The sequence below is a fragment of the Silurus meridionalis genome, chromosome 6, assembly GCF_014805685.1.
Source record: "Silurus meridionalis isolate SWU-2019-XX chromosome 6, ASM1480568v1, whole genome shotgun sequence".
Lineage (NCBI taxonomy): Eukaryota > Metazoa > Chordata > Actinopteri > Siluriformes > Siluridae > Silurus > Silurus meridionalis.
Genome location: NC_060889.1, coordinates 6831349 through 6858456, shown reverse-complemented (window position 1 = coordinate 6858456; position 27108 = coordinate 6831349). Strand labels below are relative to the sequence as shown.

At 37.0% G+C, this 27108-nt stretch overlaps 1 protein-coding gene across 1 annotated transcript in view; it reads right to left on the bottom strand.

The window, feature by feature from the left end:
- pappa2 (pappalysin 2) overlaps positions 1–18695 on the bottom strand; it is a 73730-nt gene extending 55035 nt beyond the window's left edge. The window contains exons 1-6 of the mRNA XM_046851380.1: positions 16707–18695; positions 14635–15694; positions 6473–6618; positions 3972–4265; positions 3230–3422; positions 786–907 (exon numbers count right to left, since the gene is read on the bottom strand). Coding sequence (XP_046707336.1) covers positions 786–907; positions 3230–3422; positions 3972–4265; positions 6473–6618; positions 14635–15694; positions 16707–17616 — 2725 coding nt within the window. The 5' untranslated portion in view covers positions 17617–18695. The remainder of the gene's footprint in view (positions 1–785; positions 908–3229; positions 3423–3971; positions 4266–6472; positions 6619–14634; positions 15695–16706) is intronic.
- Positions 18696–27108: the final 8413 nt, after the last annotated feature.

Below are 27108 nucleotides of genomic sequence, written 5' to 3'. Positions count from 1 at the left end.
TCATCTTTAGAAATTGATGCCTTTTAGCTCATCAATCTGTTTTGAAAAACATGATTTGAGTCCAAAGTCTACTCTCTGCTCCATGTAAATTGAAGATTTCACGCTTAACCTCCCTCGTGGTAGTGTGTTTTTTCAAGGAACACACGTATGAGGAGAGGATTTCCACAGATCTGCCTCCATGTTTCAAAATACATACTCATCCATGACATGTCAGTGAGTGGGCAGCAAACAGCTAAGCGAGCTCTGATTGGAATAATCAGTAACATCTGCTACATGAAGAATGGAGTTCATAAGTGATACAGGATGAGCATAGCTTTTTTATGACAAGCCAGGTGTGGAAGCTACCCAATATTACCAAAACTTGAAGCTATGCCAATTCCTTTCCTTTTTTCTTCTCTCTAATGGCAAAGACAAGAGGGTTCTTTATCCTGGCAATTATTATTTAAGGATTTATCCCTTAAGTTTTTCCAGACTTCTTAGGACTTGCACGCACCTGGCCAGGAGGATCCTCCTGGCAAGCAACCCTGCAAAAGTGAGAGCAGCCTGAGCTTTGGATCCTCATTAATCAAAGAGCTGGTATTGTTTTTTGAAATTGTTCAATGTTTGCGGCTGACTGGCGTGATCAACTGAACGCAATTCATATGTGAGTCGGGTTTCAATTTCCAGTCTCCCTCGGGACACATGACATGAAACAGGGCCAGGAAGGTCTTAGGACGGTTAGATCGTGTTAGACACTAGTGGATCAAGGATCATCAGACTAACATGGTCAGGTCTCAGACACTTACCCACAGCTTCTTCGGGTGTCCAGTAACCACTGCTGTCACAGGAATGGGGTGAGGTGGCTTTGTAGGCATACTGATGGAGGGCTCCGTGTTCATCACACAACTGACAGTTCACTCCCTCCTCTCTATACAAAAAATACAACAGTGTAAGTGTAAACCACGCCTGTGTAAAAGCCATATGGCTTACGCTCTTTGAGCTGAACTCCCATTGCTACATCTGGTTGAAGCAGAAATTGGTCAGCCACTTGCTAATGGCACAATTGTGATAAAGTATGGTGGTACCAGCATCTTGTTATGATAGTGCTTTTCAGAAGAGGGGGAAGACTAGTAGAACTGAGAGAAGGATGAATGCAGTCAAATAGAGATGACCTCAAACTGGGGCAAGGTTTTACCTTTCATCACAGCAATTACCCAATGTATGTAGACAAGGACGTACTGAAGGGCCTTTAAATCTCAACATTGAGTGGACCACCCAAAGCTCAGACTGAACCCATAGAACATCCATGAAGCACCAATGCTTACAAATTTTTAATAATTTAAAACAAATATTTTTTTAATTCTAACTTTAGGGTGTTAAGCATGTTCTAGGTTTTCAAAAGTTCAATTAGCCCCATAAGAGTCAAGGGAGAAGTCTGAATGAAGATTCCATGTGTAATCAAATATTATCAGCATCATCTACACCAGTCTTTTTTCTAGTCACACCTCAGGTAAAACATCACAATGAGATTTTAATAAGTCTCACTGTTGCTCTTTATGTTGCTCCTTGAATAATGTCCACAATTATACTAGTGCTGTATTAATCACTGATCACATCTGTTCTTTCTAGTGACCAGAGATGGGAAGTAATAAAGTGCAGTACAAATACTTTCTGTTTCTGTACATAAGTAGATTTTTCTGTATCAGTACTGTAATTCACTATTAATTTTTCAGACAACTTTTTACTTTTACTCGTTACATTTGAACACAAATATCTGTACTTTCTAGTTCTTACATTTTAAAACTACTTTAGTTTTAATCTATTTGGTGACCATCATTGCGCACCGTTTTTAGCCCATCAACCTATTTCCTGTCATTGAGTGGCTTTTTTCAACCTACCACTGTTGTATCATTTACTGGTTATCACGCACCACAGACGTAGGCTAGCCTACAAAGCTAACAATGAGCAAGGCAGAAGGAAACAAGAAGTATGGGGCTAATGTGGATGAGACAGAGGGAGTCAGTGATGTATACATGACTGGAAACAGATAAATTCCTGATCACCTGATCATCGTCATATTTTTCTGCTTGTGTTCTATATGGTGGATGTCCATTTACCAGCTTGACACTAATTCAGGCAGTAGTAATAACTACTTTTTACTTAAATACATGTCAGAGCCCAAACTTCTTTACTTTAACTTGAGTAGAAAAAGTTTAGTCAGTACTTCTTTTACCGGAGTCATTTAAAACATAAGTATCTGTACTTCTACTTGAGTGAAGGATGTGTGTACTTTTGCCACCTCTGCTAGTGACCATATGTCCTATATTCCTCTGAGGTCATTCAAACATTAAACACCTTGCTGTTTTTTGGTCAGAGTGTGTATGAGCTCTTTCTGTTTTCTCAGGGATGTGGGCTGTTGCATAGCAGCCGATAATAAAAGTGGGACATGCACTGTATAAGAAGAGTCATATAGCATACAAGGTTTTAGACATCTTTGGGTGTTTGTTTTTACCATCACATTTGTTTAACTAAATTCTTAGAAACTTCTAATAAAGTAATAAAGACAAAAAAATCTGCTGGTTGAAACACTGCTGGTTAAAAGATATCAGAGGAGAATAACCAGGCTGGTCTGAGCAGACAGAAAGTCATTAGTAACTAACTAAGTAGGATGAGTAGAAAAACAACTTAGAATGCACAAAACATTAAATTCTCCTTTCAATAGACCACAACTAATTACAGAATTAAAAAATCTTTTGTTTTCTTCTAATCTTTAATTGTCTAGTTTGAGTGAGCCTGTGCACACAATTTTCTTGGCTGTGGAACCTTCTACTGTTGTAGCCCATCCACTTAAGGGTTTTGATGAGTTCCGATGTGCATTCTAATATGCTGTTCTCTACACGATGGTTGCAAAATTTCTATGTGAACTACTGTGGACTTCCTGTCAGATCAAACAAGTCTGGTTATTCTCCTCTAATCTCTTTTGTCAGCAAGGTGTTTCAGCCTGCACATACTCTACATGCATGATTTTTTTTTTCATTCTTTATACACTTTAGAGAGAGTTGTGTGGAAAGATTTTAAGTTTTTTCATGTATCGTAATAACATTTATTTGATGTGTTTGCATGTTGTATTTAAACTGCTCATGTTATGTGTAGAACATGTTATGTGTGAAAGAAATGTTTTCTGTTTTATTCTCAGCCTTGTGTTAAATTTACCTATTTTAATCACAGTGCTTGTTGGTTTTTACCTCACCTTTGCAAGAGAGGCCCACTAATCGGATGCAACCAATGAATGGAAACAGAGTCATCATCTTGGCCAATCACCATTGGTGGAAGAGGAATGGGAGTGGGCTTATTGTCTTGAACCCAGTTTTTGTACACCAGGTCAATGTAGCAGTGCATCCTTGCTACTTGGTTTGGTGTGAAGTGGTTTGTGCAGTTATCATCTGTAAACAAGTTATAAATGCTTGAGTAAATCTTATACATTTCTCAGCATCAAAGCTTTAAGATTTAAAACAAGGTTAGAGTAGGATAATGGACTCGTGCAAAATATGTGTAACATAAACAATAGTAAAAAGCATTATACAACTATTCTAGTGATGTGAAATTACCCATATATTAAGATTTAAGTTTTGCTTTGGCTGAAGTAAAGAGAGTGTTTCTGAAACAGCTGGGCTTGGTATGCAGTAGTCTAGTCAAGTCAAGTCAAGTCAAGTCAAGTCAATAGATTAGAAATAATTTTGTAAGCTTACTTATCACATTACACTTAGCAATCCATGGCACTTTTTTTAACCAAAAAAGCCTAAATAAAATATCTTAACAAGATGAAGGAATTTCCCGATAGCAGATGTGAAGGAAATGTTATGCTGCCTACAATCATCTGTATGTATAACATTTATGAATCATCCATACCTTTGTATTGATGTTTAATTGTATAAATATAAATGTTTAATGTTTAATAATATACTTAAACATTTCTTGCACATGCAGTTTACCTGTATAGCTCATGTAGTTGTTGTAGGGTGTATTATTGTAGTGCATAGATCCACAGGTGTCATTAACCAAACCAGGGTCTTGGCATGCTTTTGACTTCGGGGTTGGAGCTGTGTCAGCACAGAAATCTCCAGTTTCCATAGACGCTTCGGTCTCCTGACAGGGGTCATCACACGACTCACGCTCACTCACACCCTTGAAGACGTGGTACAGTCCAAAAATGTGGCCCATCTCATGGATCATGGTATTGTTGTGGCCAAAAGTGCCAAAATAGGATGGGTTCAGTATCATTCCACCTAAAAGTATATTAATTCATAGTGGTTATGAAGAATTTAAATGTTTATATTAATTTTTCAAATCCAACCTTCATAAAAATACAAATGAATATGTATATTTATAGCTGTTTGATTCACAAACATTTTGTTATTTATAAAATGCATGGTGCTGTTATATTTTGAAAGACAAAAAGCTATTCTGTGGCTAATTAAGAAATCATTGGGTTTGCCTGGGCATCTGTAAAATTCCTTCAGGAAGAGTTTGCAACCACAGACAAGCTTATAAGAACAAACTTATTTTAAGAACAACTGATACACTAAATCTGAAAGCAAGAGACTGTAATATTCCATGTTTTGCAGAAACAAAGAAAACGGAATCAAGCTTTACCAAATATATATGGTGAGCATGCATTATTTGCAGTTACAACTGCAGATCAGTTCACTGTTTTTCAGGATTATTTTATATGAATTGGTAGGGGCAGACATTTTTCACAGATATCACAATCCTTGTGTCTAAACAATTAAGTGATTTGCACGGATTTAAATACAAACAGGGTATTTGCCAAGCCTTATAATTTCTAATTGCCTCATTTTAACCATGATCCCTTTTATATTTCCACTACAGATAATGACAGTCCTACATGTTGATTTGTGGATCAACATAGAGAATTTTTATAATGAAATCATCAGGCAATTGATACTGATATACACTGAACCCCTGAGAGGTGACATGAATAGCACTGATTATCTCATTACAATGGCACCTATCAAGGGATAGGAAATAGGCAGCAAGTGAACAGTTCCTTAAGGTAAACCGAAGGATCTGAACCACTTTGACAAGGAACAAATAGTGATGGATAGATGATATGGTCAGAGAATCGACAGGTCTTGCAAAGTGTTCCCTATATGCATAAAAATTTCTATTATGATTGAAAGGTCTCATAGCATACAGTGTTTTCTTTTACATCACGTGAACAGCCAACAACAGGACTACTGTAATTGTTGTTTTGCTGTCACCTGTTTATTTCTGGTTATATAAGAACAAGGCATAAGCATTTATCCCTTTGTTAATAAAAACATAGAAATAAAGGGTTCTAAAGATAGATAGATAGATAGATAGATAGATAGATAGATAGATAGATAGATAGATAGATAGATAGATAGATAGATAGATAGATAGATAGATAGATGACTGTATAGATTTCATGGTAACTCCAATTAAATAACTATCAACTAATATAATAATACAATTTTAACAATTAATTGTGCAAACCTATTTTTCCAAAGGTCCATATTTTCAGCAGATGCCAAAATGACCTCATTAGTTAAAGTCATAACTGGAAAAGCCAAGCTCAAACTGTCTGATTGCTCACCACAAATCAATAGGAGGTGCACTTACATAAGTGGCCTTCCCATTATGTAAGTGCATTTCCATTTCCTTTTAATGAGCTCAAAAACATAGCAACAACGAGAACCATAAAATCAGCTGGCAGATGTATGAAGATTGCAACAGGGCAAGAGCACGCCTTTTATTTTTGTTTGCATGCTGGTCCAGGATCATTCTCCTCCTTTGTCGTGCACCTTTCAGTAAATTAGGGACAATCTGCAGAGGTAACTCTATGTTGCAAGTGTTTCCTTTTATGCCTAAGATTACGGCCCATTAATCTCATAAAATGCAAGAGCTGTGATCAAGGAGGACACAGGCAAAAAGTGTTGGAAGGAAACAAAAGAAGAAAATCAAGGATCTGAAGTGATGCTGATGCACATTTTTATAGTAACAAGAGGGGAAAGGTACACTGGATTAGTGTCCATAGTGTAAAATGAGGATGCTAAATGTTGCAAATAGAAGGGTTGCAAGTTGAAGGGTCAAGAGGGAAAAATATACTAACTTGAAACTAGTTTAGTATCAATCCTGGTCTTAGGCCAATAAAAGTATTTGGTCTAAAGTATTATAATTTTTTTTTTTAATATATAATACTAAATCAAGCAAAAATGTCATTAAGATTTCTTTACTCAGGATTGTGAGTATCACTTGGGTTTATTTTGTGGAAGGTTGGCTGGTACCAATGACTGGTATAAACATCTTCAAGAATACAAAATCCATTCCAGTCACCTAACATTAAATAGATAAAAACACTAAAATAGATAAAAACTATAAACTATGATTTCATGAATAGTGAACGTGTTAAACAGTCTGTTGAAGGAATCTGGGGGGTAGTGTCTCTCACCTTGGTGTGTAAGGGCCTCCTTGGCCCATGGCCATGTAGCAGCCCCAGCAAGTTCTTCCTGAGCCGATTTGGCAAAGAACACATTCAGAGTATCTGAGCTGTTCAGTTGAAGCAACTCCTTCAGCTCCTTCACACTTAGGTAAGCCCTGTGTTAGAGAAATTCAGTTACAATCAGTTACATATGAAGAAAAACAGATTCTATTGAAACTTGTGTGAGAATAAATTATCCAATATTATATTATATTACATATTATATTATATTATATTATATTATATTATATTATATTATATTATATTATATTATATTATATTATATCTCATAGGACAACAGTAGAGTAGCTCCGTAGAAGATACAAATCAACTAACTTTGGCTATGCTAAGAAATGACTGACACCTTTACAGGTCTTTTACTATTATTTATCCCATTACAGTCAACCAAAAAATATATATAACTTTGACCACTAATAAGCAGCGGTGCACTTTAGTATAGTCTAAGATGAAGTGTATTTTCTTTTTTATATATTTTTTTTTTGACACAATGCCACAGCAATGCAAAGAACTATGGCATTTCTAAGCTACAGATGTACACTGAATGAACTGATAAATGAACTTAAGAGACAGAGAAAGGTTGAGTATAAAGTTTGCCCAGAGAGAGAAAACTGATAAGATCCTAATCTTATATAATATCCTAGTCTCTCTTTCTGTTGACTAGACTTTTCACTATTCCTGTCTGTCTGCCAGAGCATGTCTAATATTAGAAAATCTCTCTCTCTCTTTCTCTCTATCTCTCTCTGAAAAAATATATTTCTATTATACAATTTCTTATTATATATTTTAAAAAGTTTGCTTTTTAAACACAACTTTAGGGTTAGCAAGTGTCTATTCTGACCCAATATTTTCTTGAATTTAGTGGCCTCTAGAGGTGTGGATATTGCAGCATATTGATGCCATTCCAAAGCTCACACTAAATTACAGTGGGGCAAACAAGTTGACATCCATTTGCATTTACAGTTTAGTGTGTCACTATAGAAGCAATTTCTGTTAGCAATATACAACATATTTAAAATACACATTTGGAAATTGGGTTTAGACCTTGATTTATATATTTTTTTTTATTGTACTGATTTTTGTGCATAGAAAACATCTATAGCACAATCTACAACTATTTAGATTCCATTCTCATACTTTGGATTTTTTTTTTTCTAGATAATAATTTACCAGGTTTCCATTTCCAAACCTACACAGCTTCTTCATCAAAGTAGTGAAATATTCAAGGCTACTACATTTCAGTCAGACAAGCAGGATTAGCCTCTTTCCACTCAAAATGTAAACAATGCCCTCAATTATATATATATATATATATATATATATATATATATATATATATATATATATATATATATATATATATATATGCAATCAATTATAAACTCCTTTTCCTTAACACGTGCAAAAATCTTAAAATCTTAAAATGAGCAATCCATATGTCTTAAATACTGTGCCTCAATTAAGAAAAAAAAATATCAGTCAAAAAATATAAAGTAGTAATATCCTGTTCAGAGTGCAACAGCAACCAACACATTTAAGATGTATACGTCCAGTGCTCTAAAGCGTTCCAACACACCATTCAGAAAACGCAGTGGGTAATGTAGTCTAACTGTACCTACTTCTACATATCCTTATGCTGTCTATAGGGAGGGACTCTAAAGTATCTAAATCCTATGTGATAAAAAAAAAAAAAGTTTTTTACATATTTTATGAGAATGTATCTAATGTTGGAACACTAAAGCAATGTGAAGGTCTTTAACTTGATATCAAGATTAGGCTTATTATCTAAGGAAGTCTATAGATGGCATATAACTAAAGAAAGAAAATGAATGCATATTCAAGTAAATAAAGACAGACATTTTGTGACTGCATTAGGACAATTTTATTATAAAATGATTAAACAAAACAGTTACCAAGTAATCTATGACCTTTCTGCCATCTTACACATTCAATACCTGCTCTTGCATAACAGATACACCTGAAGAATGTCAAAAGGTTTATGGAATCTATGGAACTGTTATAAATGGACATTTGGGTTTCCCTTTTAAATCTAGTTCCGCTCAAGGTTTCTTCCTTATGCCATCTAAGGGAGTTTTTTTCTTGCTACAGTCACCATTGGCTCACTCATTAGAGATAAACTTACACATATAAGGAACAAGCTTATAGACACTAAACTTACTTACACATATAAAGAACAAGCTTATGGGGACAATAAACTAAACGTATACACTCTTTTATAAAACTTTTAACCACTTATCTCTGTAAAGCTGCTTTCAGACAATGTCCATTGTTAAAAGCGCTATACAAATAAAAATGAAATGAATTGGAAAAATAGAAAGAATCAACTTTATCTTCCAGGTCCCACTGAGTGCAAGCTCATCAGAAAAACAATAACCCTCACAATGAAATCACTCTCATTTTCAAAGCTACTGCCAACAAAAATCCACCCCGGACTCAATGATATTGTTCTACTGCATAACAGAGCATCATTCATGCACAGAAAAGAATAGTGCAATGACCCTCACAATGTACCCTATGACCAACTGTTTTATTTGATATGGGTCATTGTAAGTGATGTCTGCTTAGCTGGTGCTCAAAAGATTTTCACACTCTTGACACAACCTGTCTTTTTATACCCAAACAAAAGCAGATCTAAGCAAGCTGTTGTTTAGCTATTTAGATCAGGACAACAAACAAGCCCTTTAACTGAAGAATCATTATGAATGAGCAGTTCTGTATAGATGAGTCAGTTGGGTGGCGGTTTTCCAATATGAATGGTTAGGATCTGTGTTTACAGGCATGGCAAACCAATGCATAATTGGAAGACAACAGAGAGTGTGGGTTACCTGCCTAGGTTTTGGGTTTCCTATAGTTGGAACCCAATACAAATGAGAATGATCAAATTTTTTGTACATCGTTTTAAGTGAATGTTGTGTATAAACCTTTAAATTTGTAAAGCACACATATCCTAGCAGTAATAGTGCTACAGCTTTTATGTATTTGTGCTGGAAATAACTTAGTACAACAATAAATAACATAACTACATAAATTGTCTGGTTACTTTATATCCTTCTGTTATTCTGTCAGTGTATAAAGAGCTGGCATGTTTAACAAGTAGCAAGTGTTCCTGCTGCATACTGAACTGAAACTTATGATGTCTTGAACTTAATTCAATATGGCTGTTGTTTTCGCAATTTCACACAGCACTTCCAAAAAGCAAGCTCACACCTTCTGTCCCTTTTTGAAAGTGTTAAGCTCACTGCATAACTGTGTACACATATGCATTCTGATTGCAGAATTGTTTCAGTTGGAAAATGAGGATCTTGGCTTGCCCTTTTCCATTTGATTGATTCACTTTCTTACATTTGGCAAAGCTCCGAATCTGCAGTAAAAAGTAACAATCTGGTCGGAAACAATAGGTAAATGAATGTGTAATGATGTTTCCTTGACGTGTTAATTTTTACAGCAGAAACGTCCTCAAATAAACTAGGGTGTTTACGGGATAAAAAACTGACGTTTGTGAAGTACACTCCTTTCCTGTTAAATCCAGAAGAACCTCCATTTTATATTCTTAAAAATAAAGAACAAATATAAAAAAAAATATTTACAGTAGTAATCATTATAATGGTGGTATATTAAACACCCTTTGTATTTATACTGTACAGAACTATAGAGGAAAACCTAAAAATACATGTAGGAAGCATTTTTTTTCTTTCCTGAATAATGTCACTCCTTTAACTTTCCTGGCAGCTAACAACAGACATCTTCATAAGATTAATACCTTATATAATTGGCACATTTTTACCCTGCAAATTCCATCCAACATTCTGCTGAATTAATCTTATTATTTAAATTTGTATATGCAGCTTTAGCCACTCCCCAGCTGCAAAAAAAATCTAATCAAATAAAATTAGGATTATGTAAAATATTAATAAATACTGTTTTATTTTACTTAAAAATATATTTATGCCTCTGATCACTGCCCTGGTGGTTTGAGAATGTCCACATCTTAATAGACTTTAGTAACATGCCAGAAGGTCCATCTCATCAGCCAAACCACCTACCATTACCTGAACATACTCCATCTTCCCCTGGAAGCATGGTGCTCCTTACATTCAATATTATTATGTAAGCAAACAGCAAGCAAGTATTTGGAACACTTCAATTTCCCAAAATGTCATATATAGTGCAAGTTTCACAAAAATGCTCAAAATATTTACCATTTAACAGTTAGAGCCAAAATTGAGGATTGTAATATTCAGGCTAAGTGCTATGTGATAATACAATGATATGATAGCTCGCCCTTTGCAATAACTCTGGTTGTGTCATTGTGTTCAAACACTATGAGAAATATATAGCAGAATGCACTGTAGTCTTGAAGCATTGCTTTGCTGATTTAAAACAAATCCTCATAGTGGTTTTAAGACTAATATACTGCAATATTCCAATATTAAAGATTTCCCCCTCATGCAATGTGTTCATTTGACAATTTTTTATCAATTTACCTGGGCCAGGTTTTTAATGAATGTAAATGAATAAATAAAATAACTGATATTTCTGGGCATTAACAAAGTGCTCCTATGGTCCCTCAAAGAACTTTGCCTCTGCTTGAACAACAAATTTGCAAAGCGATAGCCTCTGGTAGAAGGTCACACCAATCTGCAGAAACTTTGAAAGTAACTCACCCAGCATAACAGGAAAAATGCAGACCTCAGCATAAAAAATAATTAATTTATGCTGCCATCAAAATGTCATCCCTATATTAATTCTCCTCGCTATTGCACTGTTTCAGCATGGTCAGGTAAAATCCTGAAATTGTGACTTCCTTATCAGTTTGACTGTGAACCACTTTTCCATGCTCTCTTCTTTCTATCTCCAAATTCCACTAGCTCTCTTAGTCTCAGAGTGTCTGCTTTCGGCTTTTGCTTAAGACCTGCTTTTGTCATCTTTAAAAGTGTCCAGTTCAAAACAAGCAGCAAAATGTTTTTTAGACCACCATCCAAGTGTATCACTCAAGCTCCATTACTCGCAGTGGGAATTCAGCTGGAACAGATAGGCACCTTCAAAAGTGGAACTCTTTGCCTTCAGTTTTTCAGGAAACTGAAATATTAAACTGCGACAGACCGTAAAATTGCAACAGCTGGTTGCCTGAGAGCCACAAGACCCCATGGCATAGTACATCTTGCTCTGCACTTCCAGGTATGCACTACTCCAACAGTCTGACGTCACCTGTCATACGTGACGTGATGTTTTGCATAATAATAGTCAGATTACGAGTATTTGAGATATGAGATAAAAAGAGGCTAAAGGTTATTAGTAATCCTTTATATAATCTTATATCATCTAACAGCAGGAGATATTTTCCAGTCTTCATCAATGGAACTGATGTAGAGCGAGTCTCCAGCTTTATGTTCTTGGGAGTTCACATCTCTGAGAATCTGACCTAGCACCAGAACACTTCAGCTGTGTTTAGGAAGGCACAACAACGCCTGTACATCTGTCCACAGGGATTTTAAAGAGTTTCTACCGCTACATCATCGAGAGCATCCTCACCAACTCCATCACGGTATGGTACGGAGGCTCCTTACTGTACTCTTCTTTCAGGATCACCCCTACACCATTTATCTTTCCATCCACACCATGAAAGAACACATTGAAGCCACCTCCAACATATCTACTTTTCTTCTCTCCATCATATCAGCTACTTTTTTTTCCTTTCCCAAGCATAGTACCAACATTTAAAGTACCAACCCTAACCTCCACTCTCCTACACTTCACCATTTCCTGCTGTCTCTGTAGACATCTTCCTCCTCTCCTTCTCCTCCTTCGGCCAACAGTAGCCCAATTCCACCGGTACCCTGTTGGCTAACAATACCTATGGCGGTCGTTGGTAACCCGGGCCTCGACCGATTCGGTATGAATTTCTCTTCCGTGATTCACATATTTGATTTGGCACGTTTTACACTGAATGCTCTTCCTAACACAATCCTTCCCATTTATCCGGGCTTGGGACCAGCACTAAGAGCGCACTAGGGTTGCTGGTGCAACCCTAATGGCTGTGCGTTAGATCACTGTATATAGCACTGTATATAACTTCTGTACAATTATACATACAATGTACATATTACATACTGTATTATTTATATACGCCTCATTCTGTACACATATTGTGCTTTACGTACATCTGCACTTTTTATTTATGTGTATCTATATATACCTTACTGTACATCCTGCCTAATTTTTCACATTCTTGTATATATGTGTATATAATATGTGTGTGTGTGTGTGTGTGTGTGTATGTATATATATATATATATATATATATATATATATATATATATATATATATATACAGTGAGGAAAATAAGTATTTGAACACAAGTTCTCCCACTTAGAAATCATGGAGGGGTCTGAAATTGTCATTGTAGGTGCATGTCCACTGTGAGAGACATAATCTAAAAAAAAAAAATCCAGAAATCACAATATATGATTTTTAAACTATTTATTTGTATGATACAGCTGCAAATAAGTATTTGAACACCTGTCTATCAGCTAGAATTCTGACCCTCAAAGACCTGTTAGTCTGCCTTTAAAATGTCCACCTCCACTACATTTATTATCCTAAATTAGATGCACCTGTTTGAGGTTGTTAGCTGCATAAAGACACCTGTCCACCCCATACAATCAGTAAGAATCAAACTACTAACATGGCCAAGACCAAAGAGCTGTCCAAAGACACTAGAGACAAAATTTAACACCTCCAGCTGGAAAGGGCTATGGGGAAATTGCCAATCAGCTTGGTGAAAAAAGGTCCACTGTTGGAGCAATCATTAGAAAATGGAAGAAGCTAAACATGACTGTCAATCTCCCTCGGACTGGGGCTCAATGCAAGATCTCACCTCGTGGGGTCTCAATGATCCTAAGGAAGGTGAGAAATCAGCCCAGAACTACACGGGAGGAGCTGGTCAATGACCTAAAAAGAGCTGGGACCACCATTTCCAAGGTTACTGTTGGTAATACACTAAGACTTCATGGTTTAAAATCATGCATGGCACGGAAGGTTCCCCTGCTTAAACCAGCACGTGTCCAGGCACATCTTAATTTTCCCAATGACCATGTCGATGATCCAAAGGAGTCATGGGTGAAAGTCATGTGGTCAGATGAGACCAATATAGAACTTTTGGGTCATAATTCCACTAAACGTGTTTGGAGGAAGAAGAATGATGAGTACCATCCCAAGAACACCATCCCTACTGTGAAGCATGGGGGTGGTAGCATCATGCTTTGGGGGTGTTTTTCTGCAAATGGGACAGGGAGACTGCACTGTATTAAGGAGAGGATGACCGGGGCCATGTATTGCGAGATTTTGGGGAACAACCTCCTTCCCTCAGTAAGAAGCATATCAAGGTTCTGGCATTACCTAGCCAGTCTCCAGACCTAAACCCAATAGAGAATCTTTGGAGGGAGCTCAAACTCTGTGTTTCTCAGCGACAGGCCAAAAACCTGTCTATCAAAACCAAAAACCAATCTATCTATCTATCTATCTATCTATCTATCTATCTATCTATCTATCTATCTATCTATCTATCTATCTATCTATCTATCTATCTATCTATTCTTTTCAATGATCTCATCATGTATATAAGGAAGGAGGGGGGTAGCTCAGTGGATAAGATATTGGACTTCTGATCAGAAGGTCATGAGTTTAAATCCCAGCACCTCCAAACTGCCACTGCTGGGCCCTAAAGCAAAGCCATTAACCCTCAATTGCTGAGCTGTATAACTGAGATAACTGTAAGTTGCTCTGGATATGGGCGTCTGACAAATGCCATAAATGTAAATGCAAGTCTGGGTTTTCCAGTAAAAATGTTGCCCCATATATAACAGCTGATGTATTTCTACATACTATATGGGATTCTCTTGAGAAAAGGACATTATTGCAAGACATCACAGGTTAAACACAATTTCTGGTTTCACTGTTTAGCAATATAAAACATATCCTTTGGGTTCAGGTCACATCCATGTTTTTTGTGCTTTTAAAACAGTTTAAAATTAATCATCTACTGTATATTGCATGAATGTCTGTATTTTTATAGAAAAGAGTTAAAATTTACCTTTCAGGTGACTCTGGGTCAAAGCATGTTCTTGTGACATCAGTGACCTCTGGATCACAGCAATCACCATCATCATAGTCATAATGGATGGTGTTGCACTCAGACTGGCACACCCCATCACCCCTCATCCAGCTATAGCAGGTGTTTGGACGCAAACAGTCCCCCCCATCATGGCCTGTGAGTGGGTGATCACACTCCCGGTCACAGTGACGATCTCCCACTTTGGCTACATGGCAGTTGCTGAGCACAAGACGTCGCCTCAATGATGAGTTGTACACGTTAATTATGCTGAGCTCCAGTGTCAGGTTGTATGGTCCAAACGCCTCTTCCAGTGCTTGCTTCTGAGAAAGTATCTGCTGCTCTGACACAGTAGGACTGCTACCATCATCATTGCACACATTTACCACACGGTATCGTAGCCTTTTAGCAGCCCGCAGCTCCCAGTTCTGATTGTAGCTCTGTATAACATCTGGACTGTCACAAACGGTCACTCCACAAGGAGGAGGCAGGAAAGGTGAAAGCAGCTCCTCTTCTGGTGCTGGTAAGATCACAATGGCTGGGTGTTGGCGATCTTTGTATGCCATCCATTGTTCCTCAATCATGGAAAAGTCAGCCCAGAGTTCTAGAAGGGGGTTCTGTTTCTTTAAACGCCACACATCACTTTTAAAAAGCTCGTTTTGACTTCGAGCATGATCCCACAGGACAACACCACCTAGATATCCTCGAAAGCCTTGTTCAGAGATAGACAGGTTACCTCCTAGCAAAAATGTGCGACAGCTCTTGATAAAAGGGCTGTACAAATCACCAGACTGCTGCGTGCTCTCTCTAATTTTGGCACCATCTATAAATAGAGCCATCCGGTGGCCATCATACCTGGCAATCACATGAGTCCAGGTCCCAGGCTGGTAGTGCTCATGTCCAGTCAGAGTGGTGGATCTTTTGGCACGGTCCGTACGAAGAGTAAAGAAGAAGCGGCTATCTTTTTTCCCCATAGGCTTGAAAGTCCGGATACCAACAGACCACCCCTTTTCACTGTGGCTAGAGCAGTTGTCAAACACACCTTTATAAAACAAAGAAGCATGCATAATGGTTCAGCAGAAATGCACGGTTTGTCTACTGCCTGTGCTTTTAAACTTGGAATTTAATTACCCAAGAAGGTTTAAGAGTTTAAATGAACTGAACGAAGTCACCGGTATTCCCAGATGCTATTTGTAAGGAGCAGTCTGGCCTCCAGATGTTCACTTAGAAGGACAGAGAAAGGTCAGGGAACCCCTTCACCCTCCCCAAACCCACTCACATGAACACAAACACTGTGCTCCCTGAATGCTGGAAAAACAGGGCACACGGTAGATACAAGCTAAAAGGTGTAATTCATTCAGACATTGCAGCTTCGGTATAACAAGCTTGTATGTGCCTCATACATTTAACACTATCATATATATTATATTTACACATTAACCACAGTTCTTTACATCATAGGTATAAAGAACGCTTATGTGAGTTAGATCATTTCTCCAGCTATTCATTTTAAAACATATTACCCAGGAACTTTTATGAACCTGTTTTGTGTTTTTGAACACATAGAAAAATGTGCTTTTCCCTCTGGTGGATGGGGTGATTTATTACACCTGGTACTGTGCGTGTGCGTGCGTGCGTGCGTGCGTGCGTGCGTGCGTGTGTGTGTGTGTGTGTGTGTGTGTGTGTGTGTGTGTGTGTGTATGTGTGTGTCTGGGTGTGCGTGTGTGGGAAGGGAGGGGTGGTGATCTAAACTGAAAATACAGTTATGGCTTTGCTAGAAAAAACACGTCTGTTCCTGAGAATTTTTTTTCTTTTAGAAATCACACAAACTGATATTTAAAATAGGTACAATTACAAAATAATGGGACATTTTGAATAATTAAATAATACAGAGTTTCCTTCCAATATAGAAATAACTTAAATTCTGAGGATTCGCCTATTTACAACCTTACGTGCTATAAGGGTCAAGTAAATATGTGGGTTGTAAGCCCACATGTAAGCCCACCTACTACACACAATTGAAAGATTCTGGAAATGTTACACACAATACCAACCTGCTATAATGACTGGATTGTTCTGGCCTCCCTCAGGCTTGACCCATAGTTCTAGTGTGAAGCTGGAGCGAGGAAGCTCCACTCCGGCTGCTGGATTCACCTTCAGCTGCTCCTTCTGACTAAAATACAGCGCCGTCATCCACTTCGGTGGGACGTTGTGGATCTTGGCACGCAACAATTCTGCGGCAGGTCTGTTCTTTCCCTCCACCTCCCCAGAGTAGTCCTCATTCCCTTCCCCTAAATACTTGTTCCCTTCATTGCTGAACTTTACAGGGCTGCGGCGCTCTCTTCTTGCTGAAGAGGAACTATCCCTCTTTTTCATCCCCATCCATGGGCTTTGGAGTTCTGCCATGCCTGATTTTGATTTAGAGGTTCCACTGCTTGAATCTGTCATTTTCAGTGAAAAATACTTAGCAGAATTGTCAACATTTAAGTCCAGTGGTTGTATCAGTTTTGAATGTGTCATTTGGTTAGACCTATGTGGTGAGCCATCAACATTTTTTTTTTGGCTCCCACTGCCCCATGATTTAGGATAAGAAGAAAACTGCACTCCATTTGCTTTAAGTACTGAGTTATCACCATGCAGTTTTTGGTCATCACTTTTATCACACATTCCAGGAACATTGCTTCTGTCAGAACCGTATTCACCTGACCCAGAGCCTGTGTTCAGCACTGATTTCAGATAGAGGCCTGGCAGGCGGGAATACTTGCCTGGCATGCCGGCTAGAAGATAGTGTCTGGCTGCACGGACACTGAGGCTGGCCGAGCCACACTGCTCTTCAGCAGACAGTTTCCTAGACTCTTTCAGTACCAGATTCTGCTTATAGAGCTGATGGTGGTCAGAAAATGCTGTGTTCAGCTGCCAGGTGTGGAATATTACAGAAATTACGGTCATTAGTCTGATAAGCATTGTGACATTAATTTCCCAGCATCATTAAATCATTCAATTTGAAAGGGTCGGTTTGAGGACCAGTATGTTTTAGTTGTCAAAGAGCACGCTGGTAGCAAACGAAACAAACTTTAATATGCTCTACTAAATTACTACTTAATGGCATGGATGATTAAGAACATTTGAAGTCATGAAATATTACTTTTTTAGAGAAAATGTATTTCATCCCTATTATTTTAAGATATACTACAAAAAGGTGAGTGTAGTTTTTCTTTTTTCTCAACTTTGTAAAATAATGCGATTCTATCACTTAATTATTAGGTAAAGATCAATAAACCTCTCCACAACCTGCGCAAAACCAATGTTTGCACCTCCTCTCAAAGCGGTTGCACTGCATTACCTTCTCTAGCGCGCATTTTCTCGATTTACCTCGCAGACGTATATAGATTGATGTACAAATCTGTTCTGGGATCAATGCACCGTGTCGGAGGAAAACATTTGACTGCTGCCATTAAAAGAAAGCCGAAACACTTCACGCGCACGCGCGCGCGAAATAAGTCACCTGTTAAGGCGCAGCATCACTCGACTCAAAGAAATTTGTCCACGGTGTTCGAGATCTAAGTAAGATCATATCCGTGTGTTTGGTTTTATGAAATCTAATGTTAGGGTTAGGGTTATGCAAGGTCTCCACTGTGCATGCTCTCGCCTGCTGCTCACCACACCAAGGTGAAACAAAAAGTGTCTTGAGGTTTCAATTGACCGCACAGAAAAATGTCAATGATCGGACCATCCACTTGGTGTTTTATTAAATATGCCTCTTTCCAGCGCGTGGAGACGCAGGAAATAGTCTGTTGTCATCACTTATCTTATTCCTCTCTCTGCAGCTGGTGAGGAGGAATGGCACGCTCGTGATTCTCAGGCTTTGCAAAAAAAATTAAAAATAAAAAACCTTTAAAATATGAAGGATGAGGTTTCCAATGGCAATAGCCCCTTTTCAGGATCACTAGGGGCTGTTTTTTTTGTGCGCCAGCTGCTCTTTGCCCTTGCGTCTTCCTCCTACCTCCACTCTCCTGCCGCCGAGCTCTTCTTCAGCCTTTCCGTTTTTTTCCCCTTGAAGCTCAAACTCACGCGCTTATTTGGTTTTATCCCTTTCCACCGGTGTGACGTCACTCGGCGACGCCCCCTTCTCACCCTAGCACCCACCCATGTCTCGCACTTTCACTTAGGAGAGCGCGCGCCCGCGTTTGCCACTGGATTCCCGCTGACATCCCCTCTCTCTGCACTGCTCTCACACACCACACACCACACACCACATCTGTCTGACATGTTAAAAGAAAGAGAAGACATACTGATATACTGTCCGTGGAGAGAGAAAAAAATTCCAAAAACATACTGCAAAACCGAAAAACAAAAAAATAAATTTTATATATATATATATATATATATATATATATATATATATATATATATATATATATATATATATTTCATATTGAGTCACCAAAAAGAAGGGAAACAAAACAAATGCTTCTGGGAACTTGATATCTGAAATCATACAGAATATTACGAGTAAGAAAAACATAATAAGCTTAATATTTTTATTATTATTTTAACCTAACTACACAAGAAGGTTATTGCAAATTATGTTTTTATTTTTTTTGCAGAACGTTGCTTGGGTGGACATAAGATAAAGGGTTCAATGCAGACCAACCCCAGACTGCAGGCCTCATAGTATTCTAAAAAAAATAATAACCAAATAACAGAATAATAATATTTTACTATAATAATTTGCAATAACCTTCTTGTGTAGTTAGGTTAAAGTAATGGTGCATGTCCACAATATGAATAAAAATATTAAGCTTATTATGTTTTTCTTACTCATAATATTCTGTATGACTTCAGATATCAAGTTCCCAGAAGCATTTGTTTTGTTTCCCTTCTTTTTGGTGACTCAATATGAAATCTATGATGGTGCACATCACATTCATTCTACTATACCACTAATCTGTAAATTGCGGTATTTACATTTATGGCATTTGGCAGTCACCTTATCCAAAGTGACTTACAACTGAGTGTTGATGGTTAAGTGCCTTGCTCAAGGCCCCAGCAGTGGCAGTTTGGCTTGGTGGGGTTGGTACTTGAACTCATGACCTTCTAGTCCAAAAGTGATCTCCAACTTCCACCGTAGCTATACACATACTCTTTATCTGCCTTGTGTATTTTGTGACTACATTTGATTTCTGCTACAGGCTACTATGTTTTGATTTGTTTTTACACTGACTTGAATCAACTGAAAAAAATTTATACACAAATTTTCAACAAGAGAGCTGAAAGATTAATTCCGGTCAAAAAGTAAATCCCGCATCATATAAAAAGCAACCATTAAACATAACCATGTAATACCCACTGTTTAACTTTTTGCTGCTCCTGTGTCACTCATAAACAAAATGTTCAAAGAACAAGTCAGGGGCACAGGGATTCCTGTCCCAGTGGACATCTTTTAGCGCTTTTATCGCTTTTAGTCTCTTTTAGCCCTTACAGCATTTTCAAGTATCAGGTTCAATAAGTGTTTCAAGCTACTGCACACCCTGCCAAATGACATCTTTAACTAAGTCAATGAAGTCAACACCAGCCCCACTTTCCCTAGCAAAACAATCCACAATTAAAAATACTAACACTTATTAGTGCATTTATTATAATACAGACTAAAATTTTCCCCTAAAGACTCATTGGATATGTTTTATATCCTTAACAAAGTAAAGCTAATATGTAAATATGCAACATACCGTATATTAAAGGAGCAGCCTATTTGTTCTTGTTTGGCAATCTTGCTGTGTCACCCTGTTTCACTGACTGTGCTTCACACCCTGCTGGAAGAGTCCATACATTAGCAGAACAAAAGGGAACCAAATGCACCAGAGAATACATTGTGTGAGGTGGAAGAAGGGACAGAGTTCAGTAGTTGGGTCTTGGAGGCATGGGGTGATGTTTCCCATACTCATTACAGTGTATACAAAAATATTTGTACGATTATTACTGTTCTTCCTGTTTTTCTTTTCCAAACATTGCTTCTTTTTTACATAATAATTAAAATGCCCTGTATATCACTATATTTACCAATTTCAATTTAATTCAGTTTATTACAGACCTCAAATGGCATTCAAGCAGGATGTGTGTGTGGCATAAACAGCAAAGGGGTGGAATAAAAAACAAAAAACAAATCTGTTACATTACATAAGTTAATAACTATATAAAGGATCATTAACTAGACAATGTCCACATTCATAAATACATTGGAAATATTTCTGCAGCTGTTTCATTTCCTAAATATTTAAAGATTTTGCCCCCACTGGTGATGTCAGGCTCAATTTGCAAGTTCGGGCACCTGGCCGTTACAGTGGGGGCCCCATCAGGGGGAGAAAAGACTTCAACCAGTGGGAGGTATGAATTTTACAACCAACTCTACAATCCTCCTACTAAAAATTCAGCTTTTTAAAGGCGAGATCTAGCTGCAACTTTGTGAAAGGAAAAAAAGGTGAATAGTAGCTCTTAGACCCCCACCCACCCCGACACACACACACACACACACACACACACACACACACACACACACACACACACACACACACACACAGTAACGGAGCTCAAAGAGATTATCCTGCATTTGAGGTGGCACAAAGCCAATCCACTTTGAAGTGACCATAAAATGCAGTGAGGAAAAACATTAGACAAAAAAAGAAAGAAAAAAGACTTCAGTGATAATTATAGTAAATTTTGGGAGCAGGATATCTGATTTGATATACTTTAGTAAGAACACCTGGACACCTGCTCATTCATTCAATGGGCTACTTGCACAAACACTTCCACCTTCATTTAGACGTGGTCATTTTGGGTTTGCTGACTACACTATATTTTAGAGTCAGTGTCAGTACAAATATAAATATTTATAGTTGCCAAAATGGTTGCAATGTACACATTGTATCCTGAGACCCCACTGAACTAAGAAGCTATAAAATCTTTAAGTGACGTAGCATCTGCATTAATTTGTCTTTGTATATATTTAGTCTTAAGCACCTGTTTGCAAGTAGCCTATTTTTCAATCATCCAGACATGTGAAAGCAGCACAAAGATAAAACCATGTAGGCCAAGAGCTTCAGTTTATATAAAATATAAGAATGAGGTAAAATAATGCAATACCAGAAAAGCATCACAGAGATCACATTTCCCCCCATTCTGGTGTTTGATGTGAATAGCAATTGATATTAGGATATATCTGGTATATTTCAGACACAATTTTATTATGCTGTGTTGTATATGTTTCAAATAAAAGCTCCTTCATCTATTAGCAGGGCTCAGGCTTTGCATCATGTTCATCCAGGATGAAATCTGGAAATTGTGATGGCCATCCTATAAGAAACTATATTAATTTAATTATTAAAAACTCAATTAGATTTATGAAATAAATGTGTATTTGTTCTTTTGACAACCAACACAGTGTTTTTCTTAATGGTCCTAAAGAAATATGGCAATCTAAAAAAGTCTGTGAGTTAAATTCCAAATTGGCAAACTCTTTCAGAGTGACAAACTCTGACAAGCGAAGAGAATTGTGCAGGTCATGCATTGTGCAAACCATGACATTCTCTCATCCAGCTTATACCTTCCAAATGTAGTCCTATTGTCTGCATCAGGGCTGCCACAAAGCAAAAAGTGGCCAATCTGTGAAGAATTCTTTTGGATTCTCAACACGTGTTGCACGTATTGCACATATTTCTTTCAGGAGTTTCACAAAAGATTTAAAATACAATGTCTGCAGACCAACTGCTACATTTATTTGTCATAGATATGGAGCTCAGTATTGTACTAATGCAAGATGTTTTAATTATTTAATAACGTTTAGTATTTGCATTTATTTGTATACTATTTTTAACCATGGGGAGTGTTACAAGCAGGTTTCCAAAGTAAATAGTTTAAGAATATTAATTTTAAATGAAATAATAATATATTTTACTGATGAAATTATTGAGTCAGAGGACTTGAGTGCAAAACTATTTGTGGTAATTGTAATCCTAAGCAGAAATGGGTAGTATTTATGATATATGGATAAAAGATTTTTATTTTATAATTTGTATGTTATAGGGTTAATGAAAATGGCTTCATATTCTGTATCAAACTACTTTAGTGTTTTGTATTTTTTCTTTTTTTATAATACTGTAAAATACGTTGCAAGCAGTCTACAGTATATGATGACATAAAATGCAGCCTATGATTGGTGCCTACTCAGTATTTTGCCTTGTTGAGATCAAAACAGAAAATTGATTCCTATGAAAGAAAATGGTGAAGCTAAGAAATGTGCAGGCTGCCACCTTTCAAATAGGTGTCCAATGATTGATTAATTAATATTGATTGACAAATAGTGTACCCTAAATGAAGTAGCTGTTTAATGGGATCATGATTTTGCATCCCATTGTATGAATGACTGCCTGACACATAATATATTATTATATTTAAGATTATCAATCAAATGATTAATAAGATAAAAAAACAAGTTGCTATGAATGCAGGTGCCATCAGTTCTTCTTATAAATCTTTGTCATTGATCAGTGTTGCTGATAAAAAGTAGTCTTCATTATCAAACACCAAGTAACTAAATTAGGATACAATAATGAGTCATTCGCAAACATTAAACTGTTGGTCACTTTAATACTAACCTTCATCAGGGAGATCACAGGGATATGGATGTGAATATTTGATCTGTTAAATAGTTGCATATGTCAGATTTATTGCGTGACTCAGCCAGAAAAAAACTGTTGCTATCAAACATTGTTTACTTAATTAACTGAGTCAGCATAATGGTGAGAAACAGATTAAATAGGCCAATTGCTGGAAGGTTTGGGAAGAAATGTTATGCTCCCTTGGAAAAGTATGTTTTAGTATTTTCAAATACAAAAAAAAAAAAAAAAGCAGTATTTTGATACATAGTGTGGCTGCTGTATTTTGTAGTTTATTTTAATACACTTAAAGTTAAGGCATTTGGTATTTTATTATAAAATACATTTTTAAGTATCTTTGCCCAACCCTTGGTCCGAAGTGACTATAGCAAAATGTTTACATTTACATTTACATTTATGGCATTTGGCAGATGTCCTTATACAGACTAGCTGACAACTGAGCATTTGAGGGTTAAGTGATTTGCTCAAGGGCTTTGAACTCCTGACATTCCGATTATGACATTCCGATCCAGAGCCCAATGCCTTAACCTTCAAAAGTTTATAACTGCGGTCCAAAGAAATCTTTATGGTTTAAGTAGAATGGTAATCTCAAGTGTTCTTTTGGCTGTCTATGTCGATCTATCCTCAGCAGCAAGTAGTTTCCAACTGATTAAAACTCTAGGGTATAAGGATGGATCACGCAGGTCCAGAGACCAGAAAGTGTTAATGTTGGGGTTAAGAGTATCTAAGAGCATGTGTGGCTTGACAGAGAGAGTGTGCATGGGGCAGGAATACATCCTGGACATGCACTTACACATTCACATCCAGAAGCATTTTAGTGTTGCTAGTTCATCTATAGTACTAAAATATTTTTGGATAATATCCAAAGGAAAATCCAAAATGACAGAGGAAGTAAACGCAAAACACCGTCCAGACAAAAACCCGAACTAGACACCTGAGAGCTGTGAGGAAAATTACCCGCTGCAACACTATCCACAATTTACTAATTAACATTCATGTAATACAGATTCAGCATGTCATTCCATAGCTCTCTTTTTTTATGTAACTGTGTAAGTTAAATCATATAGTCGGTTCAAGTGTTACTTAGTGTTCAAATAAAATTAGCAAGTAATTATCTTTTACACTCATTTTTTTTAATTCATTGTTTTGTTTAAAACTAATTAATTATTAAGATTCTGAAAGATTCTTGATTTCTACTAAAGAGTTTTTGGATTCTTCCAAAACGAGAAGCAGTTTGTTAAACGTCTAGATGATTTGAGTATGATTTGAAGTATTTTTCTGCATTCATACTCTCATTCATGGTTACTTGGCATAATCTATAACCTCATCTATTTAATTTTTGTAGGAAATCCACAGTCACAGAAAATATTCACCTATATTTTTTTATTTTCTGGCAGCAGTCATTATTTTCTCTGCCAATTAATTTACACCACAAATGTCTCAGGACTTTTTAATAAGAAATATATTTTTGATGTGCTTGTGAGGAGTTGTACAGTAATCACGTAAGAATGAGAATGTAAGGTGATAATGGATTTGTTAAATGTGAATCTTCCTACCGTACAGTTTACATTTATGTTTACAGGTTTTTGAATAGCTGGTCTCCAAAACATTTCCAACATTCCCATCTATAAATACTAACAAGCTAAAACCCTTCTAGAGACCAGTTCTTACTTCCTAACATAATCTTAGTTTATTAAGCATTTTAAGTAAATTAGCCTTCTGTTAAAAATAAGATCTGGTCTAAATTTTAACATGTAACAATATATATTTAGATGTTTAAATGGCAAAGCTGGTGAACTAATTTCTGAGACACAACTGGCTTGTGCTTCTTCAAAATAACTTATCAGGGTCTTTTTATGCCATCCTTTGGGACGTGAGCCAGAGCTAAAATAGAAATAGCATAGTTTTGCTCAAATAAATACCACATGAAGAGACATTGAACTTGATTCTTAATTTCAGTTTTCTGTTAAACTGAAATTAAGAAAACATTTTCTGTTAAAACGCAAACATACTGTATAAGTTAGGCACAGCAAAGGATTTGCTACTTACTCTTGTTTAAAATTGGTTGGGGAATTTGTTATTTTATGAAATTTGTTACTGAGTTACAATAACCTGGCTAAAGATAATCAATAACATGTTATATACCTGTAATAACTGTTGTGTTTTGTGGCGTCTTACACTAATTAAATCTAATAGTTTTTGTGGTCTGTTTATTAATCAATACATACTGTATATCTTTCACTGACCACTTTTTTTATTACGGTAAAAAGACCATACCTTATGAAGCTTAAATGCCGGCAACTAATGATGAGCTGTAAGCTTTTCTATAGATACTGATGCCCCCTACTGCACAAAGAAAGAATCTCAGGAAGGATAAGTCTATTATCAGCACATATGCAATTGCTATTATCAGTGCTCTTCAAAATATGTATGAAGGTTTGCATGTATGAAATGTGTTGCAACATGTACATTGTTTAAAACTCTCTTCTACCATGTGATTTTGTGTGAAGTGGAAATAGGTAACTGGAGACATTTCTCTCTGCTGTCTTATTACCACTAACCTACTCACGCAAGTTTGTTATGTGCAAAAAAAAGAGCACTAGTGTCAGACCTGATGGAGCTTACACATAAACAAACACACTTACATACAGAGAATCATCGTGACCTTGCTGAAAATTACTGCTGCAAAACAAAAGTGAGACTGGAACTCTGCTGAAATTCTACCTGCCTCCTGAGTCTTTCTCCTAAATTATACAAACCAGGTTCTACAGTGGTGCCAAAACTCATGATCAAGGACAATTTAGATGTCACCATAGAAAACTTTACTTTCTGATATCATAAAGTCCCTTGAAAGAAGCTGATCCAGCCTTCCACATCTCCAGATCTCAAACTCTCTCCATCCCACACTGCATGCTCAACAACATGACCTCCAAAACCCATGATCAAGGACAATTTAGATGTCACCATGGAAGACTCTCTACTTGCTGATATAATAAAGTCCCTTGAAAGAAGCTGCTCCAGCCTTCTGCATCTCCAGCTCTCGAACTGTCTCCATCCCACACTGCATGCTCAACAATGGATGATTGGGAGGCATTCAATGAGCATTTTGAGAGTATGGCAGCATGAGGATTATTGGCCTTACTGACTCCTACAGCTTGTTTTTGGGAGAAACATAGCTTGGTGCCAGCAGCTTTTGCCAAAGATGCAACTGGAGTATCTGAGTTTCAAATGGACAGTCCTTAAGTCTGTCAGAGAGACGTGTTTCCAGACACTGCAAACCTCAGTCCCTCAAAAAATTATTCGAAGAGAGGCACTGGAAAAAAATTCCTTTGAATTACTCTGAAGATAATACGGAGGATAAATGGAATAGACATGCTAATACTTATGTCAGTAATTTTATGGATCGAAAACATGTAGTGAAGACCTATCCACCATTATAGTTCCATTTGAAAATTCCAGGGGAATTTTCATTAGGTCCAAAAAAAGGCACTCTTAATTGTGTATTGGGGGCTTAGACATGGTACTTACATCACTGCTTGTATTACTGAATACATTAAGCACTAAACTACTTACAAAGTGGCAAGGGCCCTTTAAGGTCACATGACAAATTGGGGTACTAAATTCCTTGTGTCCATTTTTCTTAAAGTTCTTGTGACAATTGAATGGACCCCAGAGTTGCTTTAAAAAAACACCAAGGCTTATTCGTTCCCTTTGTCCTGAGTGGATTGTATGAGTCCTAAAAAGCACAGAATGTCAAGAAGAACTTCCAAATAGTTTTTACCTC